Genomic DNA, 27,590 nt, shown 5'->3' with positions numbered 1-27,590 from the left:
CTGATGCTGCTGAAGCGCTCGCTCGAGTGACATAGTGGGATTAAAGGTAAAAGTTCCCTTGACCACACAACTCAGAGCAGGATCATCTGCTGAATGTGTAGACCCACTGAACATTGACGATGCTGAGAGTTTATTGTCGTCTGAATAAATACAATGTATAGATGCACTGAAATTCTTATTTGCTGATGTCAAACACGTATGTTGGGTACACCAACTACAATAGTAAAAAATAAATGATCATAATATGCCAAAATTAAAAAATAATATTGGATGAATAAATGTTCACATTTACAATAAGTACAAGTTCAACAACCCACTGAATCTCCCCATCCCACAGATACCCATATCCCTTATCATCGACCCACACCACTCACAGTCCATGACACCCACCCCCATCACTAACCATCCCCATCCAAACGCATGGACATCCTTCCCTTTCACCAACCCTCCCCACCCACAGCCCACGGATATCCTTTCCCCATCACCGCCCCTACCCACCCACAGCCATAAGACTAAGATATACTGTAGGAGCAGATATGGACAGTCCATCACCTCTGCCTTGCCAAATGCAGATCCAATTTTCCACTCCCTGGCCTTCTGCCCATAACCTTTGATAACCTATTAATCTCTATCTTAAATATACCAATGACCTAGCCTTCTTAGCCACCTGTGGTAAAAAAACAAATTCTGCAGATTGACCACCCTCTGGCTAAAGAAATTTCTCCACATTTCTGTTCAAATTGGACAACCTTCAATACTGAAGTTTTGCCCTCTTGTCCTAGACTTATGCCCATGGCTCCTCCATCACCACCATTTGGAGCCCCAAAGAGCCCTTCCAAGTGAAGCAATCTGTAGGGGTTATCTACTGCATCCAGTGCTCCCATTGTGGCCTCCTCTGCAACAGAGAGACTGGGAGATCATTTCATTGAGCACCTTCACTCTGTTCACTGCAACAGTGGGGAACTCCCAGTGGCCAATCATTTCAATTCCACATGCCATTCCCACACCAAACATGTCTATCCATGGCCTTATGCATTGCCAAACTGAGGCTACCTGCAAATTGGAGGAACAACACCTGATATTCCCTCTGGGCAGTCTCCAACCAGATGACATTAACATCGACCTCTCCAATTCCTGTTAACCCTCTCTCTGGTCTCTCTCTTCCCATCCCTGTCTCCTTTCCTCCGGCTCCCCACTCCCTTCCCTTCCTTCTCCAAAGAGTGCTACTCTCTCCCCTTTCAGTTCTCAGCATTTTTCCCTTCTACCCTCCTACCTGTAACCTTTTACCTGTTAGCCAGTACTCCTCTCCCTGCCCCTTCACCCCTCCTTTCCTCCGCCCACCTTTTTATGCAGGCTATTGACTGTTTTTATCTCATAACTTGACAAAGGACGCAGGCCTGAAATGTTGGTTGCACATTACTTCCTACAGATGCTTCATGAACTGCTGAGTTTCCTTGGCACATTTGTGTTTTGTACTTGGCCCCAGCATCTGCAGACCTTTTGCTTAACTCCCCTCACGGATTATTCATTCTGGGCAACTCCTTGTTCTCCTCTGTGTGGTGGAATATGGCAGTGCAGGTGTGACCTCACTGGACTGTACAGCAGTGGTTCTCAACCTTTTTCTTTCCACTCACATACCACTTTAAATAATCTCTATGCCATACGTGTTCTGTGATTAGTAAGTTGAGAAACATTGGTGTACAAGCTGGTCCACCTCCGACCCTGTAACTCCTCCCCATAGATTCCCATTAAAGGTTGATAGCCCTCGTCTCCTCCTTCCATACCAGCCTTGGATCTGGGCCAGAAGCATGTAGAGACATGCCCGATGTTGCTGAATATTAAAACCTTTAATCACTCACTTTGTATCTGCTTTTGGTTACACTCTGAGAAATGTAGAACCTTCTTGGAGGTCACATGATGAGGAGCCAGCAGTAGGACGTTGACCCCGCCCCCCCCGCCCGAGCTCCCAGACGAAAGAGGAAAAAACAGTTTAAAAGTCTAAGCAATTCTAAGAAAACAACCAATAAGTCTCAGTAAAGGCCCCTACCTTACTCTAATGGGGAAGAAAAGCTCCAATCAAGGAAAGACAGCCAGCAAGCTGGGAGGAACGGGCACTGCCAGAACGAGCCTGCCTTGAGGAAGTCAAGTGGCGCTTCCAGCTCCAAGCCGATGCCCGAGATGGCCCAACAAAGGAGGCCCCAAACTGCCAAGATTGTGCAAGGCACAACTTCTTGGGTAAGAAGTTGGCGTCAGGTGAGCCTGAACCAGGGAAACCCACCGGTGTGGACTCCGACTGAGCGTGGAGAGATGAGGAGCCCATGGGGGGGAAACTGAACTCCGAAGTGCAGTGCACATCATGTTCCTCCCCCCCCGAAAGCAGTGGGCGAAGCGTGCCTGACAGACTCATATGGGGGATGCTGGAGACTTTTACCCTGCATCAGGGAATGGCTCCAGTGTGAATCCCAGTGAGGAAGAGTCAGACGACAGCTTGGAGGGAGACATTGGCGGTAGACCTAGGACTCACTACAGTAGCAGCCTGGTGTCAATAAGAAGGGGAGGGGGCATGGACTCCTCACTGCAGGGCATATTGCAGGCCATGCTGAGCATGGAGGGAACACTGGCCAAGGATTTAAAAGAAAAGACTGGGGAGCTATACAATAAAATGGACAAATGGGAGATTGCCCTAACTGGTTTATCAGGAAGGATAACTGAATTGGACGACAGAACTGGCAATATCGAGGACAGAATCAATAATCTGGAGATCGAATTTGCCGCATGTGAAATAGAGAGGGGACATCTCTGGCAGAGGATAGATATTCTAGAAAACCACAGTTGGAGGAATACTATTAAAATTGTGGGGCTGTTGGAGATTTGGGAGGGGAAAGATCCCATGGCTTTTTTCCAGCATTGGCTCCTAGAGGTCCTGAAAAAGGAACAACTAGGGGATATGGTAGAGATAGAGAGAGCCCATCGGACTCCCTTCCCGTGCCTGGGCTCCAGACAGAGACCATGCTTGGTCCTGGTGAAGCTTCTGCGTCACCTGGATCGTGAGAAGATTTTAAGGGCAGCGGCATTCAGGATGAAAGCGAGGGGGTGCTGATGGAACTGGAGGGGAGAAAAGATACTACTTTATCCAGATATAAGCGTGGCCCTCCTTAAGCAAAGGAAAGAATTTGATCCAATAAAGAAGATGGCAAAACTGAAAGGGAACGAATTTGTCCCTACTTTCCCACTCTTACCCCCATCCTCATAATGATTGCTGATGTAAAGAGATTAGTACCCAGCAACCCTAAAACTTATAATGCCAGGAGGTGAAAGAAAGTTTTTGTCGGAGGCCAGAGAGACCTGGGAATTTGTGAAGCAGCTGCCAGTCTGCTAGAAATAATATACATGGGGGTAGTGCCTAATGGTTAATGACAGTATTTTAGTTGTTTATAAGAATATATTGTTGAAAATAACTATAAAGTAATAGTAGAATTAACAGTTAGATTTGTAAATAAATTATGGGAAGAAGGTATGAAAAGGAAGTGGTCTGGGAGGAGTGGGGTAGAGAGTGGTGAGAGGTAGATGGGTGCAAAATGCACAACCTTTGGAAACGAGGGGGATGGTGATAGTATTGAGGGTAAAGTTACCAAAGGTTTGGGGGAGGAAGGGGAAGGAAAGTATAGTATATGGATAAGGGGTTTAAGTTTGGTGTAGTATTTTATGTTGTCTTTTTTTTCTTTTTCTTCCTTTCCTTTTGTCGAACCTTTCTTTTTTTTTTACTTGCCCTTCTGGGGGATATGGCCCCGGTCTTTGTTTGACCATTTCAGGGTTTGCTGCAGGCCCGGTGGACTGAAATTCATGGCTGGAGGAATAAGGTTGGGCGAGAACAGACAAGGGATGGCGGAGACATGAAGAGAGCGTGAATTGGATCAATGATCAAGAACATGAAATACGATAGTTTTAACGTTAATAGTTTGAACTGGAAAATAAAGAGGAAACGAGTTTTGGCACACATTTAAAAAATGGGATTAGATCTGGTCTTTCTTCAGGAAACACAGTTGACAGAGTGGGAGCACCCAAAATTAAAAAGGGCTGGGTGGGTCAGATAATATCCTCCTCATTCAGTTCACTTGCAGGAGGGTGGGGGTGGCAATTTTGATAGGAAAGTGTGCTCTGGTGAGAGTGCAGAACATGACCACAGATAAAACAGGAAGATTTGTAATGGTGCACTGACAGATATATTCAGAATCCTGGACCTTAGTAAATGTATATGCCCCCAATTTTGATGACAAAAAGTTCATACAGAGCTCTTTCCTGAGATTGGCAGAGGGAAAAGAGAACTTCTGCATTGGGGGAGATTTTAATTTTGTCTAGATCCCGTCTTAGATAAGTCAACAAAGAAAATAACTAAAACCAAAGCAGCAAAGTCTACCATTGACTGAATGAAGGAGCTGAATTTGATAGACGTGTGGAGGCGGAAGCATCCAAGGGAGATGGATTATTCCTGCTACTCAAAACAACATGACTCCTATTCTAGAATTGACCTTTTCCTAGCTTCAGCCCATATAGAGAGTAGGATCATGGAAGCTGAGTACATAGTGAGACTTCTCTCAGAGCATTAACCCCTGACACTAACAATAGAAATGCCAGAGAAGCAGGATACAGCATACAGGTGGCGTCTTAATGTGTTGCTGTTAAAGAAGCTGGAGTTTTGTAGTTTTATAAGAATTCAGAGACATATTTTCCGAGGACAACTTTTCCTCTGCTCCAAATAAATTATTTCTATGAGATACCCTCAAAGCATATTTGAGAGCCCTAATAACTGGTTACACTAAGGCAGTGAAGAAAGAATATATGAGGGAGGTGGATGAATTAGAGCAAGAAATTGCTCACTTAGAAAAGGAGTATCATAAATCAGGCTCAGAGGACCACGATAGGGCTCTAGCAAACAAGAAAATGAAGTATAATACGCTTCAAACTTATAACGTGGAAAAGGCTAAAATGAGGCCAAAACAAAAATTGGGGGAGAAAGCCCATAAAATCCTCTCTTAGCAGTTGAGGACATAATCAATTGGGAAGGGCAGGACAACATACAAACCAAAGGAGATTAACACCTTCAGGGAATTTTATGAGGGTTTATACAAATCAGAACTAACAGGGGGATCTGATAAAATTAACAGGTTCCTGACCAAATTAGAGCTTCCAAATTTGGATCCAGAAGAACATGATAACCTAGATCTTCCTTTCACAGAGGTAGAGATAGGGAAAGCATTGAACTCCTGCAGACTAACAAATCTCCAGAGGAGGATGGGTTTCCACCTGAGTTCTATAAGGAATTTAAAGATTTACTGATACCCCTCTATATGGAGGTGGTGGACCAGGCAATTGAGACCCATACCCTCCCAGAATCTTTTACATCAGCAATCATTATGATGATATTCAAAAAAGACAAAGATCCACTATTGCTGCCCTCCTCTAGACCTATTTCACTGTTAAATACAGATTATAAAATACTTGTCTAATTATTTGCCAAAATTCATGAACAAAGACCAGGCAGGCTTTGTGCAAAAGAGAGACAGGTAATGAACAATATTGGCAGACTGTTGAATATAATGCATCTGACACAAACCAGAAACGAGAGGGATCTGGCTGTGGCCTTGGATGCAGAAAAGGCATTTGATAGACTGGAGTGGAATTTTCTATTCAAAGTGCTGGAAAGGTTTGGGTTAGGGCCAACTTTTACAAATTAGATAAGGGTTCTGTACCATGCATCCAAGGGCAAAGTTGTGACCAATGGATAAATCTCTCCGGCATTCCTACTGACAAAATCAAGTAGACAAGGATGTCTGCTATCTCCAGCCCTGTTCATACTGGCCAAGGAGACATTTTCCAAAGCCGTTAGATGGGACCCAGATATTAAAGGTTTTAGAACAGGCCAGGAAGAACATGACATCAATTTATTTGCAGAAGATGTACTGATATATCTTACAGACCCGGTAAATTCATTTTCTAGGCTGCACTCTACACTGGAGGACTATGGGGAGATCTCTGGGTACAGGTTAATTGGAACAAGAGTAAAATTTTACCACTCATCAAGGGGGACTACAGTCAATGTCAGCAAAACAGTTATTCAAAGCGGCCACAAAACAGAATCAAATATTTAGGAGTAAGAATATATAACAACATGAATTATTTATACAGATTGAATTATACCCCCTTGCTGGAAAGGATTGAGGAGGACTTGAATAGGTGGATGCCCCTGCCAATAACCTTGTTGAGCGAGGTCAACTGTATTAAAATGAATGTGTTGCCAAGGCTTCAATACCTCTTTCAGACATTGCTTGTAGCATTACCATGGAAATTCTTCCAAAATCTGATCTCATGGGTAAGAACATTCCTATAGAATGAAAGGTGCCCAGAGTCTCTCTGGAAAAATTGACTTGGAATTACAATCTGGGTAGTTTACAATTGCCAGACTTTAAGAAATATTATTGGGCAGCCCAGTCATGATATACTGCCTCACTCTTCAAGGGTGGGGATGTACTATCCTGGGCACAAGTTGGCTTGCACATGGTGGGGGAGAAGGTGGCAGAGGACGTTATTTATAAATGGGATGCTAAATTATTATCTAGAAAAGTAGGCAGCCCTATTTTAAAACAAGTCATTGCCATTTGGAATAAAATTAACGAATATTTAGGTATCAAAATGGGGCTGTCCCTAAAAACTCCCCTGACTCCAAATAGATTAATACCTTTAACAGAAGGTAACAAGATCCTGGACAGCTGATGTTAGAATGGCATCAGGTGCATAGAGGACTGCCACGAGCAGGAGTGGGGGTAAGAGAGGGAATGGTGTGATAAGGGAGAGGGGTGAGAGAGGGAAAGTAGGGGTGAAGAAGTGGCAGTGAGAGATGGAGTGGGGGTGGGAGGTGAGAGATAAGGAGGGAGGTGAGAGAGGGAGGAGTGGGGGGAGAGAGGGAGGGTGGGAGGGTTGGTTGTGAGTGAGAGGGATGAGGAGTGGGGGGTGAGAAAAGGAGAGTGGATGTGGGAGAGGGAGGGTGGGGTGGGGGTGAGAGGGAGGGTGGAGGTGGGAAAGGGATTGGATGTGAGAAAGGGAATGGGTGTGCAATGGAGGATGGGGGTAAGAGTGGGAGAGTAGGGGCAAGAGGGAGTGAGGGTGTGAGAAAGAATGTGGATGATGAGAGAAAGAGTGGGTGAGAGTTGTTGGTGAGAGGTGTAGGGTGGGTGGAGGGTGGGAGTGTGTGAGGGAGTGGAAGTGAGCTGAGAGGGTCAGGTGATAGAGGAAGAGTGGAGGTTAGAAAGGGAGAGTGAGGATGAGATAAAGGGAGAGGGGTGAGGGGCAGAATGGGGGTGAAAGAGTGGGTGTGAGAGTGTAAGGGGGTGCTAGAGGGAGGGTGAGTTGGAGAGGGAAGGTGGGGGTGTGAGAGAGAGGGTGGGGTGAGTGAAAGAGGTTGGGCAGAGGAATGGGAAGCCCTATGCTATCTCCCTCCCCAGCCACTTTTGCCTTCAACATGAAGACTCCAGATTATCCAGTTAATGCCAGCTTGCACCATCAGGCCTGGATCCCGGTACACTTGGATCCTCTTCCCCAGGAAGCAGAGATTAGCTGGAAATTTAAGAGCCAGAAACAGTTAACCAGCATTGTTCACTATGAAGCAGATGAGAAGAGAGGAAAGTACTTTCTTACCAACCAGTTTAGTGGCCAAGTCAGGCTATTGGACAACTTCACCCTCTGGATAGACAGCGTGAAGCAGGAAGATGTGGGCACCTATATCGTGGTGGTCACTACATCCGAGGATTGGAAAGATCAGGTCTCCCTCCAGGCATATGGTCACTGCATGAGGCAACCCCAGCCACTCCTCACTTCTTCATTTCCCACAGTGGACATCCCCTCTGACAGTGCAGAGCTCCCTCTTCACCTCTCCCTCAACACAGAGTTCCATCATCACCTCTCCCACAGCGTGGAGCTCCTGCAACTTCTCTCGAAGTATGGAGCTCCCTCACTGCCCCTCCCACAGTGTAGAAATCCCTCACCACCACTCCCACTGTGTGGTGTGTGGTGCTCCCTCACTCTCTTCCAGCTTGGTGCACCATCACCAACTGCCCCTCCTTCACTGCCCCTCCCATAATCTGGAGCTCCCACCCCGTTTTTGCCTTTTTGACAGTAAATCAATTCCACCCCTTTATTATTAACTGTTCAAATTTGACAAGAACTATATTCATCTACAAGTCGGTCTACTCACACAAAACATAGGTTAGAGATTGATTATCTCCATTGATACCGTTAAACCCTTGGGTGACAACCCATTCCCAGAGACCCTCAAGCTTCCTGTGAGCTCTGAGTGCTCCTTCTCCAGGGATACATGGGCACACAGGTGTTCTCCGAGAGAGGAAGACAATCAGCCCGAACTGCACCCTCGACTACCTGCTGCTTTAGCCTATCTAGGCCAGGCCCAGGCCAGATTGACAAGGACAACCCTTGACTGACCCTCCATACTGGGTGCCCATAGATCAGGACCATGGGGCTGAAATGCCGCCAGAACCCAAGGAGCAGCCCCTTCAAGCATGCGCCTAGGGGATGCACCCTTACCTGCTCCATATCTCTGTGAAACATGGTCTCAACCAAGCCGCTGAAGTGTAAGATGACTGGTGAGTCCAAGAATCGATTCAACACGTGACTAAGCCCACTGCCTTCCTGTTTCATAGACAAGTCATGGATTTACCCTCCATTTTCACATCCATTGCACTCCACCATTGCCTTTGTGCATTTTCCAACCATCATAGTTGGGGATCAGAATCATAACCGCATTCTGGTCTTCCAGTGATACAAACGATTTCCTGGCCTCAGGGGTCATTGAAGTCGCTAAGCCAGCGTATCTCCTGTAGGGCCCAGGTCTTTTGGAAGACGGGTCTGGCATATTTGCAAAAAACAAACAGATCAGACAATTGTACAAAACAACAATCCACAGTAGGACAGGGCAAGTCTCATGTTGACTGAAGCCATACTCGCTCAATCCTCCTCAGAGGACACCATTCCACATTCCCCGAGATGTGAGTCTGTTATCCAGACGGGATAGTAGAGTGAAGAACAGAAATCCTCAGGTGCTTCATGAACTGGCTCCCTGGCAATCTGCCAAAGCCTCTTGGATTCCTCAAAGGTGAGGGTGAGGCTCCCAGGCCTTTGAGACGCAGTCAAAAAGTCATCCACCACCGACTGATGAGCTAATGAATGATGAACTGGTGATGGAGTCACCAATGTTTGACTTTTAGTGACCAAATTAAACAAAAGATGGTGGTTCATGGTGAAGTAAATCCACCCCAGCAAATGGCCAGCTAATTGATGGAACTGCATAGTTGGAAACAGCAGAGCTTTACTCACAAGCAGCAGACATCTGAACAAGAAGTCTGCCCGAGTACTTCCACCACACACTCAAAACCTCCTTTTGATTCAAATCCCACTTCAATCATTTAAATCATTTATCTTTCTCCGTCTTCCCAGTGGTACAGTAGGCCTTTTCACATTGGAAACCTGTTACATTGGCATGCGAATGACCCATTTTTAAACCCCGGTTGGGTTGTTCACATGAACCAAGAAAAACTGGTTCAGTGTGGCCTTTCACATTACCTCCGCGGAGCAAGGTGGTGGGGGCTTCCAACCTCCAGTGGTAACATTCTGAGTGACGTGTTACATACAAGCAGGGCAGTGAAATCATAGTGGGAATAAAGCAATGTATAGAAGAGCATGGTAAAAAAAATGCGCACAATTTAATACGATATACACACACAATTTGTAAAAGAGCATGAGAAAATCTACTGCAAGTATTGATCGAAAGAAGTGGATTTCAAATATTTTCTTTCCACTCACATACCAACTTAAGTAATCTCTTACTAATCACTGCTACCTATTGTAGGGGCCTGGTGGCATGCTGTTGGTGAGGGAGTGGGATGGTGGGCTTCAGACTGTTCAAACTGAGGACAAATCACAGACCAGCTTGGTCACAATCTGAAAGAGCTAGTGTCAAATCTAGGTCCCTGAGCCTACAGGCCACCCTCTCATATAACAGCCGTCTTTCACAGTGTCGGTTATATATTTTACAATCTCCTTGTCAGCCCTGATTGAGAGGAGCTCCTGCACCTCCCAATAGGAACATAGGAAGTAGGAACAGGAGTAGGCCAAAAATGGCCCATCGAGCCTGCTCTGCCATTCAATAAGATCATGGCTGATCTAATTTATGACCTAACTCCACCTACCTGCCTTCTCCCCATATCCCCTAATTCCTCTATCATGTAAAAATTTATCTAACCAAATTTTAAATATGTTTAATGAAGCAGCCTCAACCACTTCCCTGCTTAGAGAATCTACTCTCTGGGAAAAACTATTTTTCCTCATCTCTGTCCTAAATCTACTCCCACAAATCTTGAGACTGTGTCCTCTCGTTTTAGTTTCCCCGGCCAGCTCAAAAAACCTTCCTACATCTATCCTATCCATACCCTTCATAATCCTATGTTTCTATAAGATCTCCTCTCATTCTTCTGAACTCGAGCGAATACAATCTCCCACAATCCCCCACCATAACCTTTAGATCCCTACTAATTCCCACTCCTGCCATGCAGAACCACTGTACCTGCCTTCACCACCTCTCCAAACTGATCCCTCACTCCTACCCCCACCCCCAGATATTGTTCCCCCATCCCCAGAGGGAGAATCCTCTCAACATATCCCCCCTCAGGCCTCCAAAGTATTCTGGATGTCAACCTGTCTCCCTTCTTGAGACCAGCCACCACCCATTCACACACACACACACACACACACACACACACACACACACACACACACACACACACACACACACACACACACACACACACACAGAGTTTCCAACATGGGGAGATTTAAAGCTTCCAATTTGTATGCTTTGGGACGTGGAAGGAAACCGGAGGAGCAAGGGCACGGGGGGAACCCACATAGTCCCAGGGAGAACCTGTAATCTCCACACACACACACCCAAGGTCAGGGGCGAACCTGAGTCTGGAGCTGTGAGGCAGTGGTATTACCTGCTGCACTGCTGGCTGGACATTCTCTGGTGATTATTGTGGCTTTCCCAATAGTTTCAGAGCATGGGAGATGGGAAAATGGGTGGTCAAACAGGGGGTCGCGAAGGGAGATACAGGAACAGGCAGGTATGGCATTCACCTTGATTCCCATTGATCCCTTTCTTCACTGTCCTTGCAGAACCAGTGTCCAAAGTCACGGTCGAGGTGGCCAACATTAGCTCCGGACAATCGTGCAACCTGACCCTTAGGTGTTTTGCTGCATCCGGAAACAACCAGAGCTTCCACTGGACCCCTGGGAACCACACCCAGCTTGAGTGGATTTCGGACCAGGATGCCCATCTCCAGCAGTTGGTTGAATTGTCCAACAGGATCAACTACACCTGCACGGTCCAGAATCCCATCAGCTGGAAGATTGCCAACATCTCCAGGAAGCACGTGTATGAGCGCCATACAGATGGTAGGTGTGGGCAAGAGCAGGGAAAAAACTGGGAGCAGGGCAGCAGCAGGCAAGTGAGAGGCAGACAGAGGTTAGAACAGTAAAACAGCACACACAACTGACTAGCAGATTGCAGCTCAAAAAGAACTGGAATCAAACAGCTCAGAAACAGGCCCTTCAGCCCCTCTCCTACATGCTGACCTATCAACAGCAATCACATTTGCTTGCATTGGGCCCATGTTTCCCCTACTCCTTTCCTATCTGAACTTGTCCAATCTCCTTTTAAACCACAGAACACTAAAGTGCAGAAACAGGCCTTTCAGCCCATCTAGTCTGTGCCAAACTATTCTAATTAGTTCCAATGACCTGCACCCAGATCATAACCCTCCACACCCCTCCCATCCATAACCTATCCAAATAATTCTTAAATGTCACTATTAAGCCTGCATTCACCACTTCAGCTGGCAGCTCGTTCCACACTCACCACTCTCTGTGTGAAGTTCCCCCGAATGTTCCCTTTAAAATTTCCACCTTTCACCCTTAACCCATGCCCTCTAGTTCTTGCCTCACCTAACCTCAGTGGAAAAAGCCTGCTTGCATTCACTCTATCTATACCCCTCATCATTTTATATGCCTCTATCCAATCTCCCCTCATTCTCCATAGCATCCAGGAATAAAGTCCTTGTAGCAGCCCATGGCCTACTCCACAGTCCAGCACATGAAATGGCTGTTGAATGGGGCAATCGAACAGACGACATGTGAGCTGAGCAGCCCATTACCATAGACCGTAACAGCAGAGACTAAATGAGCCAAATTGCCAGCAGTGGATTGCAGGGGGTCCAATCCGGGCCAGCAGATCACAAGGCAACCAATCGCGCCTGTGGTGATATGGCAGTCAGCCTATAAAAGACAGAGCAGATAGCCAAATAAACTCAGCATCGACTGCACTCTCTCAGTGTAAACCTCTTTCTTCGAGCCATAACTCTGAGCTACAACTGCAGCAGTGTGCTACATTGGTGACCCCATCTGGTCCAAATGGCGCTTTGGACTCAACGATGGGAGATCAGCCTGCAATCAATGTGGTATCATTGAAGCTGCCAGACTTCTGGATGGTGCAACCACGGGTGAGGTTCCAGTAAGTCGAGGCACAGTTCACCATTTGCCAGATCACTGCCGACGACACATGCTACTACCACGTAGTAAGCACCCTCAACTAGGACACTGTGGTCCAGATCATTGACTTCCTTCAGCAGCCCCCGGAGCAAGGCAAGTATCTGGCCATCAAGGAGCTACTAACTCGAAGCATGAACGCATGGCCGACTTGCATACGGACGGTGTGGGAGACAGGGCTCCTTCCGCCCTCATGAGCGACATGCTCACTCTTGCCGATGGCCACACCTCTTTCCCGCTGTTTCAGCAGATCTTTCTGGAGCGGCTGCCTGAAGTCGTCTGGCTGCTCACCACAGTAGTGGGTTTCGATGACCCCAGAAAGGTAGCTGCCCGGGTGGATATGCTATAGGCAGCAAAGAGAGATGCCTGTGATATGCTGGAACATCAATCCAGCCAAGTGCCCGTTTGACCGAGAGACAATTGATTTCCTGGGGCATCGCATTGACCAACAGAGGGCCAGGACTTTTCCTGCAAAAGTGGACGCCATTCAATCCTTCCCTAGACCATCTGCAAGAGCTCACAGGTATGGTCAATTTCGATCACTGCTTTATACCTGCAGAGACCCACATCATGAGCCTGGTATTTCCCCTTATAACAGGACCCAAGAAGAACATTGAATGGACAAAAGAGGCGGTTGAGGCTTTCCAGGCTGCTAAAGAGGTCCTAGCCAATGCCCCTCACATTGTGCACCCGAGGACAGGTGCCCTGACCGCCCTCACCACCTCCAGCACAGCGGTCAGGGGTATACTTGAGCAACTGGTTGATGGATAGTGGGAGCCGCTGGCCTTTTTCAGGAAACATCACAGGCCACCAGAGCTCAAGTACAGTACCTTTGATTGAGAGCTGTTAGCATTACACCTGGCAACTCTGCATTTCCGCTACTTCCTGGAGGGCAGAAAGTTCAAAATTTTCACAGGCCACAAGCCACTCATTTCTATTTTCAGCAAGATTTCAGACCTGTGGTCAGCCAGGCAACAGTGGCACCTGTCCTTTATCTCTGAATTCTCAATGGATATTCAGCATATCACCAGCAGGTCCAACATGTTCTATCAAGACCGGCTATACTAGTGGTGCATGCCCCCACCCCAGGCATTGACTACGTGACCTTGGCTGAAGCATAGCAAGCAGACCCCAACATCCCACTGGCCTCCGACTGACTAGAGGGAGTCCAAATCGTCCCAGGTACCCAGACACTGCTGTGAGATACCTCGACCGGTAGGCCTCATCACATCATTCTGGCTGCATGGAAAAGACAGGTGTTTGACTCTGTCCATAATCTGACTCATCCTGCCATCGGGTTAACAGTAAAAATGGTGACATGGTCTCCAGAAAGAGGTCACTTGGAGGGCCAAGACATGCATGCAGTGCCAGGCATAAAAGTTTCAAACACACATTAAGCACCACCACCCCCCCCCCCCCCACCCCAAGTCCATCGAGCAGGCACACTGATGGTTTAGCCACATGCATATAGACATTGTGGGCCCCCTACCAATATCCAGGGATGCACGTTATCTGTTGACCAGATGGCCTGAGGTGGTGAAACACCTATGGAAGCATGTGTGGGCTGCTTTGGCAAACACCTTGGGGACCCAACTCCACCACACCACAGCATATCACCTGCAGGCCAACAGGTTGGTGGAGAGATTCCATAGGCATGTGAAGACAGCCCTCATGGCCCGGCTCACTGGACCAAACTGGGCCGATGAACTTCCCTTGTTCCTACTCGGCATTCATACTACCCTGAAAGAGGATCTTGAGGCATCCTCTGCCAAGTTGGTCTACAGCATGCCGTTAGTTATCCCAGACAAATTCATAGCCAGATCCAAGGATATGGGGGATCTCCCAGCGGCTACCTTGTCTTATCTGCATGAGTGCCTAGGCACAGCCCAGGGCCCAAGCCCACGCCAGAACCTTCATACCCAAAAACTTTATAGACTTTGGACACGTATTTGTACAATGCAGGGCACATCAGTCACCCCTCCGACAGCCTTACAAAGGGCCATACCATGTCATCAGTCCTATCAGCAGTTCTGGGGGTGGAGGTTACCCGAGGCCTATTCTGCAGGCCGACAAAGGAAATGGCCATTGAACGCAGTGATCGAACAGATGACGAGAGATGACCGGTCCGTTACCATAAGCCACAATATCAGAGACTAAACCAGCCAATTGCCAGCAGCAAATCACAAGGCGACCAATCCATGGCCGGCAGATCACAAGCCTCGCCCATGGTGATGCAGCAGTCAGCCTATAAAAGGCGGAGCAGATAGTCGAATAAACTCAGTGTCAACTGCACTCTCTTGGTGTGAGCTTCTTTCTTCAAGCTATAACCCAGAGCTATAACTTTAGCAGTGTGCTACATCCTAACCTATTTAACCTTTCCCTGAATCTCAACTAAGTTCCGGCAACATCCTTGTAAATCTTCTCTGCACTCTTTCAATATTATTGATATCTTTCCTGTCGTTATGTGACTAAAACTGCAGACAATGCTCCAAATTTGACCTTGCCAAGGTCAACACTGTCATTGTGTCTGTCTCCAGCACCTTCTCTGGCACCTCATTCCAGATCCCCACTCCCTCTGACTAAAAAATCTACCCTTTTAATCGTCTTTAAATGCCTCCCCTCTTACTGTAAGTCTGTGCCCTCTATTAATTTAATTTAGAGGCACTCCAGGGGAACAGGCCCTTCCCAGCCCATGAGCCCATGCTGCCCAAATACACCCATGTGGCCAATTAGCCTACGAACCACCTATGCCTTTGGAACTTGGAAGGAAACTGGAGCACCTGGAGGAAACCCACGCGAACATGGAGTAAATGTACAAACTCCTTACAAGCAGCAGTAAAACACCAAAGTCTGCAGACACAGTGATTGAAGTAAAAACACAATGTCGGAGAAACTCAGCAGGTCAAACAGTGTCCTTTATGTTGCAAAGATAAAGATACATAACCGATGTTTCGGGCTTGAGCCCTTCATCAAGTCATGAGCAAAATGTAGGCAGGTGCCTGAACAAAATGGTGGGGGGAAGGGCAGAGGAAGGAGCTCAGTCCAACTGGCAGGAGGGGTGACGTCTCTGTGAATCTTGAGGGAAGGGGGGTGGAGAACTGGAAGAAAGAACCCAGGGATGGGGAAGAGAGGGAGGACGGGGAGTGGTCTAGCAGAAACTGGAGAAGTCGACGTTAATACCATCCAGTTGGAGAGGGCCCACTCAGATCATTAGGTGTTTCTCCTCCAATTTACGGGTGGCCTTGGTTTCAATTTCAATTCTGCGCCTCACTCCCATGCTGACATGTCTGTCCATGGCCTCATGTACTGTCAAACCCTTCTCTCTCCATTCACAGAACCATCCCCCCTCTCCCCTTGTTTGTTGATGGCCCCTCCCTCCCCTTGTTTGTTGATGGCCCCTCCCTCCCCTTTCCACCTATAACCTCCTGCCCATGGGACTGCACTCCCACTCCACCATCGTTTGGGCGCCTGCCCACATTTTGATCATATTTTGCTGAAGGCCTCAAGCCTGAAACCTCGGCTCTGTATCTTTGCTATATTAAGTACACTGTCTGACCTGCTGAGTTTCTCCAGCATTGTGTTTTCCCTTGCAGACAGTGACGGATTCGTACCTGGTTCACTGGCACTGTGATAGCACTGTGCCATGGGGTCTAGATTCCCTTACCCAGGGAGAAAAACTCTAACAAGTTGTCCTATTTGTGACCCTCAGAATTTTATAAACCTCCATAAAATCAGCCTTCCTTTGTTCGAGTGAGAATAAACCCAGTCCATTCAATCCCTCCATATTACCACAGCCCTCCATTCCAAGGAAGGCCTCAGGAATCTCTTCTGCACTCTATTGACACTACATCTTTCACCAAAGCCCCAGCAGTATCCTCCCTCCCTTCCTTCCCTCAGCATCCTGAGATAGACCCTGTCAAGGCCTAAGGAATTTATCCACCTTTATCCACCTCCAAAGCTTCCAGTTTTTCCTCCTTCCTTATCCCAGTGTGGTCCAGGATTACACCATTCCCCTCCCCTAACTCTCCCATCTCCATGTTTCTCTTGGCTGATGAATGAACCTTTGGTTCCACACAAGATCATCCCTCTGGTCCCTGACAAGACTTAACTCTTTTCTTAGCCACCTTCTTGCTTTTGATGTACTTATAAAAGGTTTTAGGATTTACTTTAATCCTACTGCCCATGTCATTTCATGGCCCCATTTTGACTCCTAATTTCTTTATTTGCATTTGTATCCTCCAAAGGACTCAGCTGATGCCAATACCAAGCACCTGACACAGATTTCCTTCTTTTCCTTGATCAAATCATCAATATCCTTCATCGACCAAGGTTTCCCCATTTTATCTCTATGCTGGTCCTTCTCAGGCTGACTCATGCTGAGTCAGGAGATCGCCTCTCCTCAGCCTCCAACATGATGGGCATCCCAGCCCTGCACTTCCTGCTTCTATCTCTTACCCAAGATCGACAACCAGCACTTCCACGACAGCCCCATTGTTTCCGCCTGCTCTGGCTCCACCACACATCTTGACTCCATCCTCACTCCTCCTTGTCCAGTCCCTTCCTTCTTCCATCCAAGATGCTTTCCACATCCTTCACCACTTGGACAACTCCAGATTCTCTGATCCCCACCCATCCCATCTTCACCATAGATGTCCAGTTCGTCTCCACCAACAACCCTTCCCCCAAAGAACAGAAGCCCTCCGCTGCTTTCTGGTGCCACGCCCTGACCAATTTCCCTCCGATAAAACTCATTCTCACCCCTTCTTTTGATGCCTCTCATTCATTTCAAATTTATGATGCAACACTCACTTGGTTCCAGCGATGCCTCCCTTTTTGTTGTCTTACATGGACAATCTTTGATCTGAACAACCCCCAGCACCACTCTCGACTCTTTCTCTGTCACATCGATGACTGCGTTGAGGCTGATTGCTACACCCAAGGCAAACTCATCAATTTCATCAACTTTGCTGTGAACCTCCCCCCCCATTCGTACCATTTCTGCCCTTTCTCTCCCCTTTTTCTCCTTTGCAGGAGACAAGCTTATTGACTGACATTTACTGCAAACCCACTGACTCTATGGCCGCCCAGACTACACCTCCTCTCACCCAGTCTTCAAGAAGGATGCCAACCCCTTCTTCCAGTTTCTCTGCCGCATCTGCTCTCAAGATGAGGCCTTCCATTCCAGGACATCTGAAATGTCCTCCTTTTTTAACCAACAGGACTTCCTGCGGTCAACAGACCATCTCTCGCATTTCCTCTGTCTCATGGAGATCTGCTCCCATCCCCTCCCTACAAACAGAACAGGGCTCCTCTTGTTCTCATCTTTCACCCCACTAGCCTCTTCATCCAGCACATCATCCTCCATCATTTTCGCCTGCTGAACCCGAGACTCATCCTTCCAGACACATCTACCCCCTCCCCACCCCTTTCTGCCTTCTGCTGGATTGCTCTCTCTGTGACTGTCTTGTCAGCTCATCCATCCCCACCCACCTCCCCATGACCCCTGGTTCTTTCCCCTGCATCTTCAGGAGGTGCCATGCTTGTTCCTGCACTGCCTCCCTCACCACTACCCAGAGACATAAACAGCCCTTCCACGTGAGGAGGAGATTCACATGTATCTCCTCTAACCTCATCTACTGAACTGGGTCTTCCCGGTGTAGCCTCCTCCCCATCAATGAAATCAAACACAGACTTGGGGACAGTTTCACAGGGCATCCACTCTCTGTCCACATGTCCACCCCAAGGTCTTGTTTGCTGCTATTTCAACTCCACTTTCCATTCCCACCCCAATCTATCTGTCCTGGGCCTTCTCCACTGCCAGAGTGAGGGCCAATGTCAACTAGAGGGACAACAACATATTTCCCCTGGACAGTCTACAGCCCAGTGGGATGAACATTGAATGGCCTCATTTCAGGCCGAGTCCTCTCTCTCTCTCTTCTTCTGTACCCCTTATCCTCTTCCTGTTTTCCTCCCACATTATTGTCCCCTTTCTCACCCAGCCCCCACTTCTTTTCATCCACTTTCCTCTTTGGTTCCATCCCCTTCACCAGGGGTGCAGTGCTAATATTTTAGGTGCTGGAGCGGACCACAAATCGTGACAAGGAGGTGCCTGGAATGTCCCCATGAGGTGCCAGGGCGGTGCCTTGCCCTTCACCCCATCTCCTCACTCTCTCCCACCTGCTTCAGTTCCATCTGGTCATCTTTTTCCTTACCATTCTCATCCTTCTCAGATCCCAGCACTGGCAGCCTCTGGCTGTCATCCCCCTCCATTCCCTGTGTGGCATCCTTCCCCATCTGACCCCTTGACATTTCTTACCTCTCCCCCCTTTCCCTTTGTCTGGCATCTGCCAATTCTCTGCCTCTGTGTCATGGTTCCCCTATCTCTGGTCCACCAGTCCAACACGGAGCCCCTGTCCTACCCTGTCTAGTTTAAACTAACCTCAACATCACCCGTCTTTGAGTCTCTTAGCGTGGATACAGGCTCCTCAGCCCAAATTGCCAACAATGTTTGTCCCATATCACTCTAAGCCCATCCTATCCATATACACATTACAATAGCACCCCTGCCTCAACCACCTCCTCCATGCACCCACCACTCTCTGTGTAAAATAAAAGTTACCCCTCAGATTCCTGTTAAATCTCTCCCCACCTCACCTTAAACACATGTCCTCTGGTCACTGATACACCTGCTCTGGCCAAATGGCTCTGCTCTCACCTGATCTGTTCCTCTCCTAATTTTATACACCTCCATGAGATCACCCCTCATCCAAGGAATAAAGCTCTAAAGGGTTCCAGTCCAAAACGTCAACCATTCTGTTTCTCCCACAGATGCTACTTGACCTGCTGAGTTCCTCCAGCTGATTGTATTTGGCATCAAATTCCAACATCCGCAGTCTCCAGTGTGTTTATTGCTGACTCTAAACTCCTCTCACTTAACAACAGAGAGTATTTAGCTTCAAAAAGCCCTGGTTGAGTTATACCTGTACACACTCATGGGCTCCAGACGAGAGGAAGGGGATGAGACTGCACTGAAATGGAAGCAGAGGGGGTCACCAGGATGTATTCTGCCTTGGAGCGTTTCTAATCTGAGGAGAGACAGGATGGGCTACCTTTGTTTTCTTTGGAGCCAAGGAGGATGTTATTGAGATACACAACATTATTAGGGGCATGGGTATGATGGTGAGTAGAGGGAATCCTTACCCCATCGAAGGTGTCCAGAACCAGAGAGAGAAGATTTAAGGCAAGGAATGAGTTGGCTGAGGATGGTCGCAATCACACACTCCTGGGGCACGGATCAGACCCGCGGGAAGCTCCCTCTAAACCATCCTGTCACACACTCCCTCCAGACTGGATAGTTGCAGTTGCTGCATCCTGGGGTTTGACCACAAGAAGTGAACAGCCAGTGTTAACACTGTCCTGGAACTCATCAGCTGTTGATGTTGCCCGTCCTCCACCCTCCTCGGTTTTTGTGGTCCTGAGCCTGGTAATGTTCCCCCTGATGGCGTTGGTGGTCAGCGTCACGTGGTTTTCATTTATAAATTCTGCACAAGATTTAGGAGCGTCAAGCTTTCAGGTAAGATTGTCCCCTTCTTCCCCAACTACATGCATCTCTCCTGACGAAAACCCCTGACCTGCATCCCCTCCAGCCTCATGCACTCCCCCCTCAGGGGAGGGGAGTTGCCATACTCCACCCTTGGGGGTGGGGAGTTCCCGCATTCAACCCTCAGGGGAGGGGAGATCCCACACACACCTCTCACTGTGGACTGATCCAGGGATATGGAGAACTGGCTGTATGATGCACTAACAACATCCTTACAGTCAATGTCACCAAAACCAAGGAACTGATTGTGGACTTTAGGAGGGAAAACCTAGAGGTGTACAATCCAGTGATCAATGGGGGAAATCAGAGGTGCAGGGTGAGCCATTTAAATTTATTGGGAGTCACATCCCAGAGGATCTTTCCTGAATGCAACACACTCTTTTTCCTCAGGAGTTTGCTGGGGTTTGGTATGACATCAAAAACCTTTGCAAACTTCAACAGAAAATGCACTGACCTGCTGCATCACTGCCTGGTATGGGAGCACCAATACCTCTGAGCGGAAAGCCCAGCAAAAGGTAGTGGACACAGCCACAGCCCAGTACACCACAGGCATAACTCTCCCCACCATCAAGAAAATGTACATGGAACATTGCCCTCAGAGAGTAGCAACAATCTTCAAGGATCCACACCATCCAGCCCATACACTGCTACCATCAGGAAAGAGGTATCGGTGCCACAGGACTCACATCACCAGGTTCAGGAACAGCTGCTCCCCCTCCACCATCAGACACCTCAACAACAAATTCAATCAGGGACTCATTTACTTTGCACATTATTTATTTCTGAATATTTATATTTTTCTGTATTTGCACAGTTGGTTTGTTTACATTTTTTCTTTATTTACATTTCTCACTTTTGCATACATATTTTAAACAGTTTTTTGCACTACTAATGAGTAGAAATTCTGCCCGGCCCGCAGGAAAAAGAATCTCAGGATTCTAATGTGATGTCATATGTGTACTCTGACAATAAATCTGAACTTTGAACCAGAACCATGTGTCCCCACTGTGTACTACGTCCCATGAGGAGAGGTGAAGCGGACTGGGACTGTCCTGCCTGGAGTTGAGAAGAAAGAGATGATCTCAGTGAAAGGGGGGGGGGGGGGGTGGGTGGTCTGTGGCCTGGGGTCCCAATGACAGAATGAGGGGTCAACCATTCATGGAAGTCAGAGAGAGATTTGCTGCCCAGAAGGCGCTGATGTTTGGAATTCCATCTCCCTGGAGGCCGTCACTGAGGTTATTGTGCTCTGGGATATTGTGCGGTTAGTGCAGGGAGTGGGTTTTACGTTAAAGGCGAGTTGTGGTCTTGCTAATTGAGGAACAGGAACGAGGGGCTGAATGATAATGAGGGGCTGAATGACCTCTCCTTCTCCAGTTAGATGCATTCCCAAGGATGGTGTTTTGGATTCCGGGTTTTGGGTCAGAAGTGACTCACACACCTGGACAGAGATCTGTTCACTGTGGGTCAGGTCCTTGAGACATAATCCCTGATCTTCTTTGGACAATTCTCTTTGCAGAAAGGAGACAAGGGGGCGAAGGTCACAGAGCGGGCACATCCAATGACTGTGAGTGTCAGGTGTAACCCTGATCCTTCGGGCTAATGGAGACAGAGATGCGAGGACCAGAGGGAGTTACCAAGATGGAGAGGGGAGTACTGACTAGAGGGGATTATGGAGATGGGGAGGGCTGTAAAGACCAGAGGGGATTATGGAGATGGGGAGGGCTGTAGGGGACCAGAGGGGGTAATAGAAAGGGAGGGATGTATAGACTAGAGTGGGAATATCAGAGATGAGGAGGGGTGTAGAAACCAGAATTGGGGGGAATGGTTGGTTACAGAGATGGGGAGAGGTTTATGAATTGGAGAAGTTACAAAACTGGGAGGGATGTAGAGGTCAGATGGGGTTACAGAGATAGGGAGGGATGTAGAGGCCAGAAGGGTTTACAAAGATTGGGAGGTGTGTACAGACCAGAGTGGGCATTACAGAGATGAGGGATATAGGGTCCGGGATTGGGGAGTAACAGAAATGGAGGGGTGTAGGATTCAGAGGGGGTTACAGAGATGGGGAGGGTAGAGACGAAAGGGGTTACCTAAATGGGGAGGATGGACTGGGGTTACAGAAATAGGAAGTGTGTAGGAGACCAGAGAGGATAGCAAAGATAGAGAGTGGTATACGGGCTGGAGAGGGTTACAGAGATAGGGAGGGATATAGGGAATGGAAGAAATTAGAGATAGTAGGGGTGTAAACATAGGAGAGGGTTTGAGGTGGAAAAGGGATTGGAGGGGGTTACAGAGACAAAGATGGGTTTGAGGGGCTCCTGGTCAGGGCTGGAAGTGGCTCTTGTTGAAGTGGTGAGGCTGAAGGTTGGGGGGAGGGGGTGGGTGGATCTCACATTCTGTTGACAGGGTCCATATCTTTATTCACAGGAGAATAGAAATCAAGAGAGGATCGAAACAATCTCCAGTACAGTTCAGCACCAATGCAGATTGTGAACAGCTCTTATCTCAATGCTGCAGGACATGGCCTGGCTCAGCGCAACCCTAACCCAACCTTTACTCCTGCCCCCAGCCATCATGACCACAACTCATCATTCTCATCCCTCTCGAGATAGGGAAGAGGAGCACATCATCTCACTCATTGTGATTTCTGTCCCCTCCCCAAGACCACCAGCCCCTGCAGTCACTGTACATTGGTGCAGGAGGGTTTGAGGGAGGGTGGGGTTGGAGGGGGAATGAGCTGAGGGGGGAGAGGTGGGGGGGAGAGCTGAGGGGGGAGCTGGGGTGGGAGAGCCGAGGGGGGGAGAGCTGAAAGGGGAGCTAGGGGGAGGAGGAGCTGACGGAGTAGTTGGGGGAGGGGGAGTTGGAGCAGGTTGAGGGGGAGTATTGAGGGGAGAGAGCTGAGGAGGGGAGAGCTGAGGGGGGAGCGCTGAGGGGGAGTAGGGGAGGAGAGTTGGGGGGAGTTGAAGGGGTGGAGAGTTGAAGGGTGAACGTAGGGAATGGAAGGAAGGTGGATTTTGGTGGTGGACGGGGATTGTGTAGAATTGTTGGTACTGCACTCACCCAGGCAGATGGAGTTTGTTCCTCATCCTCCAACCCGGCGTGGGTGTGAGAGGGGAAACTACCCCAGGATCCCAAGCTGGTGGAGGGGGGTGGGGTGAGGAGGGGACACTCCCCACGGGACCCCCAGCCGCTGCTGGAGGAACTCTCATTTTCATGCTGAGATGGAGGTTTTCTTGCTATCCCGGGAATCCATGAATTGACATATTCCTCAATTCCACGATGCCGGATCTTTGGACATTACCAGCTCAGCTTCCCCATTGCTTGTCAATTATTTGTGTCCAAGGATGTCATTCTTTAAATAATACGTTAAACAAAAACCTTTCTGTGACAGATCTGCAGAGGGTTTATTCCTTCGCTCCTTTTGATCTGGGCGTCACTGATGGGAATGGTGGGGGGTGACCAATCCCTCTCCTGAGGGGCCCATGGTGCTGTTGAGATGGATTTCCAGGATTTGGACCCATTGAAGAAGCGGGACTGGTGCGGGAGTCAGAGGGAAGCTGCAGGTGCTGGGGTTCCCCCGAGGTCTGCTGCTCGCCCTCCCTTGGTGGGAGAGGCCATGGGCTGGGTGGAGTCCCCCGGAGAGGTTCATTGGTGGCAGAGGGAGGGAGTGTTCGGGGCAGGCGGTGAGCTTTTGGGGCGAAGGGAGGGAAAAAATGTTGGAGACAGAGGGAGCATTCGAGGGGGAGGATGGGACGGAAGGAACTGGGATGGGATGGAGGGAAAGGACTAGAGAATTCATCCCCTCGGAAGGAAGTAATTTCTCCCCATCTCTGCCTCACCCTGAGACTGTGATTTCCACTGTGGAAATCCCCATCACCACATCTGACCCACCGTGAGTTTGGACGCCTCCGTTTCAAATCGCCTTGTTATAATGGGGATAACCGAGGAACTTACTAGGTTTAAGACCCTGGTGCAGGGCTATTTGAAAGGGCCGAACTGGGGAAGCCGGGTCAAAATCCACCTGGATCCCAGACCTACCTCGGAGGTAGTCCGGGAACAGTAAAACTTACCCTCTGCCTATTTGAAAGGGGAAATGGCTCACCCAGTTACTCGGTTACTTTAAACAGAAAGGGACACAGGGAACCCCCTGTGACGATGTGACGCATCACCAAGTCATTGCAGGGCCGAAATCCCTCTTAAGTTGACGGGTTGGTAATTTTAAAGGTAGGCTAGTCTGCTATTTGAAAGATGGAGGGACACACAACCCCGTCATCTCACCCGGGTCCCAGGAGGGCTACCCGGGTGCTGCAAGTGGGATCACCTCGTTCTGAACACCAGAGAGGACAGTCCCAGTCTGCTTCACCTCTCCTCATGGTACACCCTGTCATCCCAGGAATCGATCTGGTGAACCTTCACTGCACTCCCTCTCCTACAGGTAGATCCTCCCTCAAGTGGGGAGATCAGACCTGTCCACAATATTTGTGGTGTCTCCTCTCACAAATAAAGGCCAGCAGACTGTCTCCCTCTGGACACTGCTGTCCCTGCAGGGTAGCATCCAGTGATTGGTGACCAGGAAGCCGGGACCCTCCCAATGCCATCTATCCCATCCTGGGATATCCCAGGACCCTCCCAATACTTTCCACCCAACACTCCCATCCCTGTATGTCCCGAGGCCCTCCCAACTTTCACATTCCATAGCGAACTCCGCCATTTCATTGTTTGCTGGGTGAATGACTTTGCGTTATTTGACATTCCACTCTATACAGACCATGCCACTTCTCCCATTTAACCTCTCACTTCATATGCTCCCCACTGCCACTCACTTTATTACCATCACCAAGTTTGGATATACAACACCATCTCTTCACCCAAACCATGAAATAGACATTAAATTGCTGGATCCCTGCAGAGGCTAGTGGTCACTGCCCTCCGATTTTAAAACATTAACAGTATTCCGACTGGATTATCTGTGACCTATACTGGCTAGCTCCTCCTCCTCCACCCCCCCCCCCCCACCCCCCCCCCCCACCCCGATACACTCCAATTTTGTGGAATACCCACTTGGAGGCACACTGAACAGAAGAACAGCCCCTTTGCCCCACCTGTCTATGCCAACCACTGCTTGCACCTCACAGATATCACTCCATCTCCTTCATGTTCAGGTGTCCATCTAGAAACCTCAAATGCTGCATCTGCTGCCCCCACTATCTCTGGCAACCCGTTCCCGGGAATTATTTATTTGCTCATCTTATCTTGCTTAAACTCCCCACCACACCCCCCAAACCATAAATTCGTATCCTCTTCTATATGGTGTTTTTAGCCTGGGGAAAAGATTCTGATGGACCACCCTTTCATGAAACCTCCTCTCAGCCCCCTACATTCCAACCCAAGGTTGTCCCACGACCTGTCGCCCCTAAACCATCCTGGTAAACACAGGACACGACAAAGGCTGGAACTTGGAGCTGATCAGAGTCTGCCCACGTGTCTCAGTGGGTCTAGCAGCATCGGTGGGAGGAAAGTGGCTGACATTTCAAGCCAAAGCTCATTATTGAGTGGGTTAATCTAGAAGCTTCCAACATTGATTCCTCCCATGAAGGGCCTTGTCAAACATCCCATTAAAGCCCTGCCCTCATCTTTGTCACCTCCTCGCCAAGTCATGCTGAATGTCCCCAACCTGACCATGACTTTGCAGGTGTGTGTGAATCCTATCCTTTCCCGACCACTGATATGAGGCTTGCTGCTCTATGGTTTTCTGGATTATCCATTTCCCCTTCTTGAACAAAAGTATATTGGCTACTCTCCAGTCCTCTGTGGCCTTTCCAGTCATGAGGGAGGATACAAAGACGTTTGTCAAGGCCCCAGCAATCTCACTTGCCATAAATGGAGATGTATCCCTCAGGTTCAGGGGAATTGCCCAACTTGATGCTTTTCATTCCCTGGTGAGCCTTGACCTCAAAATGCCCCAATACGAGTATTCTCCACATGATGCTCCTTATCATCATCCATCTCATTTTCCTTAGTCAACATTGATGCAAAGTACCTCACTCATTTCCTCTCACCCCTCACTGTTGACCTTGCCTGGTCCCATCCCCTGAGCATCCTCTTCTTTTAAAGGAAGTTTAACACTTGCAAATGAAATGGGGTTCTCTTTCATCCTGCTCCACAAGAACAATTCATGGTCTCTTTCGGCCCTTCCTAATGGCCTGGCTGAGCTCCTTCCTGCAATCCTGATATTCCTCGAGGCCCTGGTCCAATTATGTGTTTTTCTCTTTTGACCCCTTGTCATCCCTGTCCTTGCTTGGCACTGGAACATGTTGTCCTGTCATCAGTTGGTCCTCAAGCTGCTCCCACATGTCAGTTGTGGGCTTGCCCGATTTCAGCTGCTTCCAGTTTACTCCCCACAAACCCCCTCCTCACAACTCCCACCTCCTGTTAATTGTCACAATTTGCCAATCCCCAATTCAGTGCTTTTCTCCAAGGCCAAGCTTATCCTTGGTCATCCTTATCTCGAAACTTAAGGAATTGTGATCACTATTACCAGAATGCTACCCCAGCTGAAACTACCATCACCCGACCAGGCTCATTTGCCAATACAAGGTCTCGTATAGCCTCCTTCCTACTTGGGCTATCTATTTTACTGCTTCAAGAAACTCTTCTGGATGCACAACAAATTCTGCCCCATCGAAGCCACTGGCATCAAGGACATCCTGGTCAATGTTAGGGGAAATTAAAATCTCCCACTGCGACAACCCTATTGCAACTTTTTATAATCTGTCCAGAGATCTGATCCTGCAGTGTAGCCCTCTCAGATCGATGGCCTTTCTTATTTCTGACCTCCCCCTGCTCTGCCCCTCCCATTATTTGGTCCTCTCTGAGTGCAGCTGTGAATTCTCCCTGATTAGCAATGCTATGCCTCCACCTCCTTCTCCATCCCATCTCCAACAGCAAGACCCAGGAACATCCTGCATCATCTCTGCAACGGCCCCATCATGATTCCAAGCACCAATCCAGGCTCATTGCCCTCCCCACAATACTCCTTGCATTAAAATAAGCAGCTGTGACTCATCCCCTCCACTTGTGGGCCCACCATCTCCACAAGCTTGAGTGAATCTCCCCGTGACGATATTGTCTCCATCCAGCTACTCTTGTACAGGTGCCACCTGTCCAATGATCCAAATATAGGAATCCCTCCCTCCTGCACCATCTTCCTGTTCCTAGCCCCACTAGCACATGGCACAGATTATCCTGAGGTTCCAATCCCAGAGACCTGAACTCATTCTGCAGGACCACGTACCCCCTCCTACCCATGTCATTGATCCCAATATGG

The 27,590-nt window shown here is 48.5% G+C and overlaps 1 protein-coding gene across 7 annotated transcripts; it reads left to right on the top strand.

Annotated features, from left to right (window-relative positions):
• The first annotated feature begins 1,803 nt into the window (after positions 1-1,803).
• On the top strand, positions 1,804-22,935 carry LOC138764842 (uncharacterized). 7 transcript variants are annotated; one of them, XM_069941181.1, is made up of 5 exons: positions 1,804-2,253; positions 3,813-6,370; positions 11,239-11,517; positions 21,783-21,830; positions 22,691-22,935. In XM_069941181.1, coding segments are annotated over exons 2-5 (360 nt in total). In that variant the 5' UTR covers positions 1,804-2,253; positions 3,813-6,339; the 3' UTR covers positions 22,693-22,935. The 7 variants fall into 7 exon arrangements, with proteins under 7 accessions (XP_069797282.1, XP_069797283.1, XP_069797281.1 ...); XM_069941182.1 differs by lacking the exons at positions 21,783-21,830; positions 22,691-22,935 and adding an exon at positions 19,495-21,258; XM_069941180.1 differs by lacking the exons at positions 21,783-21,830; positions 22,691-22,935 and adding an exon at positions 12,161-15,047.
• The last annotated feature ends 4,655 nt before the right edge of the window (positions 22,936-27,590 follow it).

Source organism: Narcine bancroftii, chromosome 5 (assembly GCF_036971445.1).
Source record: "Narcine bancroftii isolate sNarBan1 chromosome 5, sNarBan1.hap1, whole genome shotgun sequence".
NCBI lineage: Eukaryota > Metazoa > Chordata > Chondrichthyes > Torpediniformes > Narcinidae > Narcine > Narcine bancroftii.
The sequence above is the reverse complement of the archived record's forward strand: the minus strand, read 5'-3'. Positions and strand labels throughout refer to the sequence as shown.

Excerpts from the sequence above, each read along its gene's own strand:
- LOC138764842 (XM_069941179.1), top strand. The coding sequence starts at position 14,128 with ATGCATATAGACATTGTGGGCCCCCTACCAATATCCAGGGATGCACGT.